Below are 11219 nucleotides of genomic sequence, written 5' to 3' on the forward strand. Positions count from 1 at the left end.
AGGATTTCATGCAGCTCTTCTGAGAATTGCCACATTCACTGTTGGAGCAACACAACCCCAGACGTCTGGCACAGCTCTAAAATCAGCTGTTTACTCATCTGAGACGTCTGGGGATTTCAGTGGTACACAGCTGCAGGTGATGGCCATTAAACAACCGTACAGCATCCAGTAAATCACTCACTCTGCTGTCATGTGTCATGTGTTTCATATGCTTGTCCAGCACACATTTAAAAATATATCCCAAACAGCAGCTCACTGCTTGAACATGCAGACACGATCTCAGAGCTGAGAGTTCTCAGAATCATCAGCTTTCTGAAGGACTGGAGGATACGGCTGTGGGTTTAGCTGAACGGTGAATGATTGAGCCGCTGAGATACGACTAGCAGAATTGTTGGGTGTAAATGATTTAGTGTCGAGATGCTGCAGTAATCACACAGACATGATGATTCCCTCACTCTTAAACACTGTAGTGTGTTAGATGTACATGTGCTTGATAAGACATAAGATTACTTATTTCAGTAATCACAGTTTTTCATGTATTTTATGTGCTATTTTGCATGTAATGCTATTTTTAAGGTCCCAGAATGTATCTGGGTAATAAAGTCACTCTTTAATACATATACACAGTCATTTTAATATTAAATGTTCAGAATTAAGACCAAAAGTATTTCAGCAGATTTTTGGAGCTCAGAAGTAAGCGGGTCGTGTTCATGTGATGAATTACAGCTGTGGTCCGTCTGCTGGGACACAGAATCAACTTACTGTAAGAACTTACATGTACTAAAACAGAAAATAGGCTAATCAGGAAAAAAAAAAAGAAAATCTCAGAATGAGCTCTGAGAAAAGCATTTGTAGCACTTGGTTTAATATTTTATTAACCGATGCAATGACATCCATTCACTTTTGTGTCATTTCAGGACTACTGTACATTATATCTATCTATCTTCTAATAGATGCACAAATAAACTACTTGTTCATTAGCATGGTCTTATACACAGCACAGCCTGCCGTTACAGACTCCACATATAGTTTGCATTCATGCATACATGTTGCAGAATCATTTAAATGTGAGGAGAGCATGGAAACCGAGCAGATGTTTGCTAGGTGAGGGGGGCTGAGGAGGTGGGAGCTCAGTGTTTGAGCGAGTCTGGATGAACTGAGACTGCTGGATCAGGAGCAGAAGAGTCTCTGACAGAGCGAGACATGGGGCCAGCGAGCGATGCAGCGCTCAGGTGACTCCTCTTCTGACCCGCGCTTCCATATCTCATTCATCTGCTTCTGACAAACATCTCGCCTCATCTTTATTTCTCATCAGCAGAGCCTGGTGCTGGACTTTCCTGACTGTGTGCATCTGTTCTTCTGGGATCGCCTTCCAGCACTTTGAGTCAGGTTTGGCACATCACTCACATGTTTTACAGAACAAACCAGGCGTGTTTTTATGCTTTACACGTTTATATTAGATGCAGAAAATGCGGTTAGAGGTGGGGTGTCCGATTCTTTTGAGTCTTTTTAATGAATCGGTTCGCAGCTGAATCTGTCCGAGCGGTTCTCGAGTCAACTCACTGACTCACTACAGGAGAATCGACGCGTGCGTGCGTGGCGTCATGGCGTTGTTTTGCTATTTATGAGGACTAATAAGAGACTTGGGAGTAAACCTTGAAATGTGACTGATGGAGCGAAAAGTAAGTTACTTTAATGACCGTTTAGCAGAAATGTAACACATGAAACGCGCTGGAGATGTGTTTATGAGCTGATTTTATGATAGATTTATCCTGTCAATGAAAAGGAATTGATTTTAATAAACAACAGCATTTTATTACTCGCGAGATGTAAATTAGTACTTTAGTAGCCTGTTGTAAAAGCTAATTATATTTAATTTCTAAATGATTGTTCTTATAATCTTAATCATGTCTGTAACAAGTATAAATTTACAAAACACACATATGAATTAAACATAATTGGAAAAAAACGCGAAATGTTCGCGTTATTCGCTGTTTAGAGCGTGTGAACTTGATGTCATAAGGTTTGTTCGAGATGATCGGCGTATGACGTCACAGTACCGTGATCTGTTTTGAATCGATTCTTATAAATGAACTTCGACTGAACCGATTCGCAGAAATGAACTTCGACTGAACCGATTCGCAGAAATGAACTTCGACTGAACCGATTCGCATAAATGAACTTCGACTGAATAGATTCGCAGAAATGAACTTCGACTGAACCGATTCGCATAAATGAACTTCGACTGAATAGATTCGCAGAAATGAACTTCGACTGAACCGATTCGCATAAATGAACTTCGACTGAACAGATTCGCAGAAATGAACTTCGACTGAACCGATTCGCATAAATGAACTTCGACTGAATAGATTCGCAGAAATGAACTTCGACTGAACCGATTCGCAGAAATGAACTTCGACTGAACCGATTCGCAGAAATGAACTTCGACTGAACCGATTCGCAGAAATGAACTTCGACTGAACCGATTCGCAGAAATGAACTTCGACTGAACCGATTCGCAGAAATGAACTTCGACTGAACCGATTCGCAGAAATGAACTTCGACTGAACCGATTCGCAGAAATGAACTTCGACTGAACCGATTCGCAGAAATGAACTTCGACTGAACCGATTCGCAGAAATGAACTTCGACTGAACCGATTCGCAGAAATGAACTTCGACTGAACCGATTCGCAGAAATGAACTTCGACTGAACCGATTCGCAGAAATGAACTTCGACTGAACCGATTCGCAGAAATGAACTTCGACTGAACCGATTCGCAGAAATGAACTTCGACTGAACCGATTCGCAGAAATGAACTTCGACTGAACCGATTCGCAGAAATGAACTTCGACTGAACCGATTCGCAGAAATGAACTTCGACTGAACCGATTCGCAGAAATGAACTTCGACTGAACCGATTCGCAGAAATGAACTTCGACTGAACCGATTCGCAGAAATGAACTTCGACTGAACCGATTCGCAGAAATGAACTTCGACTGAACCGATTCGCAGAAATGAACTTCGACTGAACCGATTCGCAGAAATGAACTTCGACTGAACCGATTCGCAGAAATGAACTTCGACTGAACCGATTCGCAGAAATGAACTTCGACTGAACCGATTCGCAGAAATGAACTTCGACTGAACCGATTCGCAGAAATGAACTTCGACTGAACCGATTCGCAGAAATGAACTTCGACTGAACCGATTCGCAGAAATGAACTTCGACTGAACCGATTCGCAGAAATGAACTTCGACTGAACCGATTCGCAGAAATGAACTTCGACTGAACCGATTCGCAGAAATGAACTTCGACTGAACCGATTCGCAGAAATGAACTTCGACTGAACCGATTCGCAGAAATGAACTTCGACTGAACCGATTCGCAGAAATGAACTTCGACTGAACCGATTCGCAGAAATGAACTTCGACTGAACCGATTCGCAGAAATGAACTTCGACTGAACCGATTCGCAGAAATGAACTTCGACTGAACCGATTCGCAGAAATGAACTTCGACTGAACCGATTCGCAGAAATGAACTTCGACTGAACCGATTCGCAGAAATGAACTTCGACTGAACCGATTCGCAGAAATGAACTTCGACTGAACCGATTCGCAGAAATGAACTTCGACTGAACCGATTCGCAGAAATGAACTTCGACTGAACCGATTCGCAGAAATGAACTTCGACTGAACCGATTCGCAGAAATGAACTTCGACTGAACCGATTCGCAGAAATGAACTTCGACTGAACCGATTCGCAGAAATGAACTTCGACTGAACCGATTCGCAGAAATGAACTTCGACTGAACCGATTCGCAGAAATGAACTTCGACTGAACCGATTCGCAGAAATGAACTTCGACTGAACCGATTCGCAGAAATGAACTTCGACTGAACCGATTCGCAGAAATGAACTTCGACTGAACCGATTCGCAGAAATGAACTTCGACTGAACCGATTCGCAGAAATGAACTTCGACTGAACCGATTCGCAGAAATGAACTTCGACTGAACCGATTCGCAGAAATGAACTTCGACTGAACCGATTCGCAGAAATGAACTTCGACTGAACCGATTCGCAGAAATGAACTTCGACTGAACCGATTCGCAGAAATGAACTTCGACTGAACCGATTCGCAGAAATGAACTTCGACTGAACCGATTCGCAGAAATGAACTTCGACTGAACCGATTCGCATAAATGAACTTCGACTGAATCGATTCGCAGAAATGAGCCAGAGTTCCGAAGTTGCAGTAACCTGTTTTATTCCTGTAGTAATCTGTTTCACAAACCACCAAACTATTTTAACATTGTTTTCTGTAAGCTTTAATGTAATCTAAATTTAAGATTAATTTCAAATCTACGGAGCCACTAAGGGGACATGGTGGAAGAAGAAAAATGAGATGGGAGGAAAATGTTTACTTTAATGCTTTTGTGTTTACTTGCAAAAGTTTTGCACTCTCTTAAAAAAAAAAAGTATTGCTTTTCTCAGAGAAACGTTTACTCACAAAAAAAAAGCAAGCAAACAAACAGAGTTGATGAGGGGTTTTGCTAGTGAATGCAAAAGATCTTTCCTCTCATCTCATGTTTTACTGACCACACCACGTGCCTTTAAGAGTAGCTACATGTGCAAATCAAGGTTTCATGTGGATGTACTTTGTAAGTAGCTGTGCAATAGTGGGATATTTTTGTCATTATTACAAAATAAAACCCTTCAGGGTGATACGAGACCCATAAACGCTCAGAACAGACAGGTGAATAAATGAATGAATCATATTGAGCTCAGATGTGCGTGATGAAGATGATGATGATGTGCGCTGACACTGCAAAACCCAATGAACTGTTGCTGCAACATGATTTATTCATTTATGTCCATACTTGCTATTTTTCTAGAGTTTCTCCTTGGTAGTTTTAAGACACTGTGTCCAGGTGAGGCAGCTCAAGGTCACAGAACCCCATTTCTTTACCCCAGTTACCCTCATGATGACAGATCGCTGGCACATCACTCCGTTCGGTCACACTGTTATGACAAGCGGCGGAGCCGGAGTAATCTTCCCTAAGAATGACACCATGTCCACAAAAGCTGTGTTGTGTTCCATCTGTAAAATAACACAGAGCTGTTCATACTCGGTCCAAACGGGACGCGTGCCAAAGGATCGCATTCTTGACCTGGTTTTATGTTAATAATGAACTTAATATGTTTTGAGGAATGGCTTGGCTGTTGTTAACGGGCTTCAATAACACTGCAGTTTCTCTGCTCGGACATCAGCTGATATTTGACACATTACACCGAACGCAGGAGAAGACTGATTTGTTTTGGACCCCACTGACTTTCATTGCATGGACAGAAACCCTAAATGAGGGTGGGTAAATGAACAGGTTTAGTTTTGAGGTGAACTATTGCTTTAAGTTTGAGGAACGAGTGTGATGTTCCTCCCACAGTTCTAGAGCTTTCAGATTCAGATTTCACCAGAGCTCCTGTGATATATGATGATAGATGATTGTGAAGCGCTCAGCCAGACGACTGATTTGGGACCAATATTTCCAGCCCCAGCTGTTTCCACAGAAAACGGCCTTCTGAATGTACTGTAAAAGAGCAGCTGCTTTTCTAAATCTGATGTTTGTTTGATGCACAAACTTCACATCTTAGACACCGTTTGGTCTTTACTGCTTCTTGCTTATTAACTTTCTATCTTCATGTCCACGTCTGATCTTTATATTCTGTTATATTGTTGTAGCCTGATTAATAAAGACGTTCTTGATTAGTCCTAATAATGTGAGACACACTTATGTTGTTGAGGAGTTTCTCCTCTTAAATAAAGGTTTGAAACAGGGATTTTGCAGCAATGCCAGAACCATTTTTGGTTCCCCAAAGAACCTTTCAGTGAACAGTTCTTAAAATAACCAATTTGTGTTAGTGTGAATGTTCATGTTAATGAAATTGTTTTATGCAGCATGTCATTTCTGTGCTCACTGTAAATTTTCACTCAACATTATTAGCTGATGAAATAGCACTATTTCTTGTTCTGTAGAGTTGATATTCTTGTGTAACATCTAGCTGTGGTTTTCTGAGGTTTGACAGTCGTACAGTCACATTAGTTTCGGGTTCTTCTGAGGCTTTGACAGGATCTCCAGGTGCTTTAATGCGGTCGAGGGGAAAGTAATTCACCTGCTCATCTGTTAGCATATAAAAAGGACTTCCTTCATATTCTTTGGCTTTACAATGTTCCTTAGACATTTGAAGAAGATAGAGATCACATTTGTAAGCAGAATCAGCTATCTGAATATATACAATACACTTTATTATGTGCTTACATGTTTATTCCCTTATATGTTTATATATTTGCTGTCTTCTTCCTCCCAATTTATCAATATCCAAGTGTATATAAAGCGCTTCCTCCTTGCACTGGCTTAAATCCAACAATGATATGAGCGGTCAGAGACGACCGTGCCTGCTCTTCTCTTTCATTTATTACAGACAGAACGTACTTTACCAAGACAGGTGTGTGTGTGTGAGTGTGTGTGTGTGAGAGTGTGAGTGTGAGTGCGAGTGTGCGTGTGCGAGTGTGAGTGAGTGAGTGAGGGAGTGAGTGAGGGAGTGAGTGAGGGAGTGAGTGAGGGAGTGAGTGAGGGAGTGAGTGAGGGAGTGAGTGAGGGAGTGAGTGAGGGAGTGAGTGAGGGAGTGAGTGAGGGAGTGAGTGAGGGAGTGAGTGAGGGAGTGAGTGAGGGAGTGAGTGAGGGAGTGAGTGAGGGAGTGAGTGAGGGAGTGAGTGAGGGAGTGAGTGAGGGAGTGAGTGAGGGAGTGAGTGAGGGAGTGAGTGAGGGAGTGAGTGAGGGAGTGAGTGAGGGAGTGAGTGAGGGAGTGAGTGAGGGAGTGAGTGAGGGAGTGAGTGAGGGAGTGAGTGAGGGAGTGAGTGAGGGAGTGAGTGAGGGAGTGAGTGAGGGAGTGAGTGAGGGAGTGAGTGAGGGAGTGAGTGAGGGAGTGAGTGAGGGAGTGAGTGAGGGAGTGAGTGAGGGAGTGAGTGAGGGAGTGAGTGAGGGAGTGAGTGAGGGAGTGAGTGAGGGAGTGAGTGAGGGAGTGAGTGAGGGAGTGAGTGAGGGAGTGAGTGAGGGAGTGAGTGAGGGAGTGAGTGAGGGAGTGAGTGAGGGAGTGAGTGAGGGAGTGAGTGAGGGAGTGAGTGAGGGAGTGAGTGAGGGAGTGAGTGAGGGAGTGAGTGAGGGAGTGAGTGAGGGAGTGAGTGAGGGAGTGAGTGAGGGAGTGAGTGAGGGAGTGAGTGAGGGAGTGAGTGAGGGAGTGAGTGAGGGAGTGAGTGAGGGAGTGAGTGAGGGAGTGAGTGAGGGAGTGAGTGAGGGAGTGAGTGAGGGAGTGAGTGAGGGAGTGAGTGAGGGAGTGAGTGAGGGAGTGAGTGAGGGAGTGAGTGAGGGAGTGAGTGAGGGAGTGAGTGAGGGAGTGAGTGAGGGAGTGAGTGAGGGAGTGAGTGAGGGAGTGAGTGAGGGAGTGAGTGAGGGAGTGAGTGAGGGAGTGAGTGAGGGAGTGAGTGAGGGAGTGAGTGAGGGAGTGAGTGAGGGAGTGAGTGAGGGAGTGAGTGAGGGAGTGAGTGAGGGAGTGAGTGAGGGAGTGAGTGAGGGAGTGAGTGAGGGAGTGAGTGAGGGAGTGAGTGAGGGAGTGAGTGAGGGAGTGAGTGAGGGAGTGAGTGAGGGAGTGAGTGAGGGAGTGAGTGAGGGAGTGAGTGAGGGAGTGAGTGAGGGAGTGAGTGAGGGAGTGAGTGAGGGAGTGAGTGAGGGAGTGAGTGAGGGAGTGAGTGAGGGAGTGAGTGAGGGAGTGAGTGAGGGAGTGAGTGAGGGAGTGAGTGAGGGAGTGAGTGAGGGAGTGAGTGAGGGAGTGAGTGAGGGAGTGAGTGAGGGAGTGAGTGAGGGAGTGAGTGAGGGAGTGAGTGAGGGAGTGAGTGAGGGAGTGAGTGAGGGAGTGAGTGAGGGAGTGAGTGAGGGAGTGAGTGAGGGAGTGAGTGAGGGAGTGAGTGAGGGAGTGAGTGAGGGAGTGAGTGAGGGAGTGAGTGAGGGAGTGAGTGAGGGAGTGAGTGAGGGAGTGAGTGAGGGAGTGAGTGAGGGAGTGAGTGAGGGAGTGAGTGAGGGAGTGAGTGAGGGAGTGAGTGAGGGAGTGAGTGAGGGAGTGAGTGAGGGAGTGAGTGAGGGAGTGAGTGAGGGAGTGAGTGAGGGAGTGAGTGAGGGAGTGAGTGAGGGAGTGAGTGAGGGAGTGAGTGAGGGAGTGAGTGAGGGAGTGAGTGAGGGAGTGAGTGAGGGAGTGAGTGAGGGAGTGAGTGAGGGAGTGAGTGAGGGAGTGAGTGAGGGAGTGAGTGAGGGAGTGAGTGAGGGAGTGAGTGAGGGAGTGAGTGAGGGAGTGAGTGAGGGAGTGAGTGAGGGAGTGAGTGAGGGAGTGAGTGAGGGAGTGAGTGAGGGAGTGAGTGAGGGAGTGAGTGAGGGAGTGAGTGAGGGAGTGAGTGAGGGAGTGAGTGAGGGAGTGAGTGAGGGAGTGAGTGAGGGAGTGAGTGAGGGAGTGAGTGAGGGAGTGAGTGAGGGAGTGAGTGAGGGAGTGAGTGAGGGAGTGAGTGAGGGAGTGAGTGAGGGAGTGAGTGAGGGAGTGAGTGAGGGAGTGAGTGAGGGAGTGAGTGAGGGAGTGAGTGAGGGAGTGAGTGAGGGAGTGAGTGAGGGAGTGAGTGAGGGAGTGAGTGAGGGAGTGAGTGAGGGAGTGAGTGAGGGAGTGAGTGAGGGAGTGAGTGAGGGAGTGAGTGAGGGAGTGAGTGAGGGAGTGAGTGAGGGAGTGAGTGAGGGAGTGAGTGAGGGAGTGAGTGAGGGAGTGAGTGAGGGAGTGAGTGAGGGAGTGAGTGAGGGAGTGAGTGAGGGAGTGAGTGAGGGAGTGAGTGAGGGAGTGAGTGAGGGAGTGAGTGAGGGAGTGAGTGAGGGAGTGAGTGAGGGAGTGAGTGAGGGAGTGAGTGAGGGAGTGAGTGAGGGAGTGAGTGAGGGAGTGAGTGAGGGAGTGAGTGAGGGAGTGAGTGAGGGAGTGAGTGAGGGAGTGAGTGAGGGAGTGAGTGAGGGAGTGAGTGAGGGAGTGAGTGAGGGAGTGAGTGAGGGAGTGAGTGAGGGAGTGAGTGAGGGAGTGAGTGAGGGAGTGAGTGAGGGAGTGAGTGAGGGAGTGAGTGAGGGAGTGAGTGAGGGAGTGAGTGAGGGAGTGAGTGAGGGAGTGAGTGAGGGAGTGAGTGAGGGAGTGAGTGAGGGAGTGAGTGAGGGAGTGAGTGAGGGAGTGAGTGAGGGAGTGAGTGAGGGAGTGAGTGAGGGAGTGAGTGAGGGAGTGAGTGAGGGAGTGAGTGAGGGAGTGAGTGAGGGAGTGAGTGAGGGAGTGAGTGAGGGAGTGAGTGAGGGAGTGAGTGAGGGAGTGAGTGAGGGAGTGAGTGAGGGAGTGAGTGAGGGAGTGAGTGAGGGAGTGAGTGAGGGAGTGAGTGAGGGAGTGAGTGAGGGAGTGAGTGAGGGAGTGAGTGAGGGAGTGAGTGAGGGAGTGAGTGAGGGAGTGAGTGAGGGAGTGAGTGAGGGAGTGAGTGAGGGAGTGAGTGAGGGAGTGAGTGAGGGAGTGAGTGAGGGAGTGAGTGAGGGAGTGAGTGAGGGAGTGAGTGAGGGAGTGAGTGAGGGAGTGAGTGAGGGAGTGAGTGAGGGAGTGAGTGAGGGAGTGAGTGAGGGAGTGAGTGAGGGAGTGAGTGAGGGAGTGAGTGAGGGAGTGAGTGAGGGAGTGAGTGAGGGAGTGAGTGAGGGAGTGAGTGAGGGAGTGAGTGAGGGAGTGAGTGAGGGAGTGAGTGAGGGAGTGAGTGAGGGAGTGAGTGAGGGAGTGAGTGAGGGAGTGAGTGAGGGAGTGAGTGAGGGAGTGAGTGAGGGAGTGAGTGAGGGAGTGAGTGAGGGAGTGAGTGAGGGAGTGAGTGAGGGAGTGAGTGAGGGAGTGAGTGAGGGAGTGAGTGAGGGAGTGAGTGAGGGAGTGAGTGAGGGAGTGAGTGAGGGAGTGAGTGAGGGAGTGAGTGAGGGAGTGAGTGAGGGAGTGAGTGAGGGAGTGAGTGAGGGAGTGAGTGAGGGAGTGAGTGAGGGAGTGAGTGAGGGAGTGAGTGAGGGAGTGAGTGAGGGAGTGAGTGAGGGAGTGAGTGAGGGAGTGAGTGAGGGAGTGAGTGAGGGAGTGAGTGAGGGAGTGAGTGAGGGAGTGAGTGAGGGAGTGAGTGAGGGAGTGAGTGAGGGAGTGAGTGAGGGAGTGAGTGAGGGAGTGAGTGAGGGAGTGAGTGAGGGAGTGAGTGAGGGAGTGAGTGAGGGAGTGAGTGAGGGAGTGAGTGAGGGAGTGAGTGAGGGAGTGAGTGAGGGAGTGAGTGAGGGAGTGAGTGAGGGAGTGAGTGAGGGAGTGAGTGAGGGAGTGAGTGAGGGAGTGAGTGAGTGAGTGAGTGTGTGTGTGTGTGTTTATATGAGCGTGAGTGTGAGTGTGAGTGTGTGTGTGTGTGTGTTGCATAATGCAGTTGTTGCTGTGCAGGAATGAATTATTATGACACACTCCAGCATTAGCACACCCAAACACCGTGATATTAAAACATTTGGATTGACAGTGTGAGAAGATTTTTCTTCCTCCTCTCTGACACGTCTGCCTCCAATTTCTGGAAAATGTTAGGCAACGGATAAAACTCCATGAAAGGAAATGAGCAAGAGTGTCCAAACAAGAATGGTGAAACGACGTCTCATCTTTTCCCTCACTGGCCTGCAGAACAGGAGACTCATTGAGGAAGATGCTAATTCTGCTTTGGAGGAAACAGTGGCATGTTCTACTGCTTTAACCGCAGAGTTTAGTTTTTATCATTGTGAATGTTAATGGCTGTTTGATTCTAATGTGAGAGTCAATGAAAACACAACACTTAATGTGCTTTTATTACAGCTTAATTTACCCAGATCCGCTATGATGTTTGCAAGCTGCTTGTTGAAACATATTGGCCACGTACACACTGACAGTATGAAGTGAATCCTCTAATCTGAATCCTTCAATGTGCGTTTAAAGCAGTGTAAAGCACTCCTGACATTATAATGCTGTACATTGATGATAACAGATAACACACACACACACAGACACACACACAGACACACACACACACACACACAGACACACACACACACACACGCACACGCTCACACACACGCTCACA

General features: G+C 47.2%; 1 protein-coding gene across 1 annotated transcript in view; it reads left to right on the forward strand.

Annotated features, from left to right (window-relative positions):
* The first annotated feature begins 1168 nt into the window (after window positions 1-1168).
* The window catches only part of LOC107693468 (collagen alpha-1(XVIII) chain-like), a 75688-nt gene continuing 65637 nt past the window's right edge, over window positions 1169-11219 (forward strand). Inside the window, exons 1-2 of the mRNA XM_016492874.1 lie at window positions 1169-1232; window positions 1316-1389. Of these exons, the coding sequence (XP_016348360.1) occupies window positions 1204-1232; window positions 1316-1389 (103 nt within the window). The 5' untranslated portion in view covers window positions 1169-1203. The remainder of the gene's footprint in view (window positions 1233-1315; window positions 1390-11219) is intronic.

Source organism: Sinocyclocheilus anshuiensis, unplaced genomic scaffold (genome assembly GCF_001515605.1).
Source record: "Sinocyclocheilus anshuiensis isolate Anshui unplaced genomic scaffold, SAMN03320099.WGS_v1.1 scaffold987, whole genome shotgun sequence".
NCBI classification, from domain to species: domain Eukaryota; kingdom Metazoa; phylum Chordata; class Actinopteri; order Cypriniformes; family Cyprinidae; genus Sinocyclocheilus; species Sinocyclocheilus anshuiensis.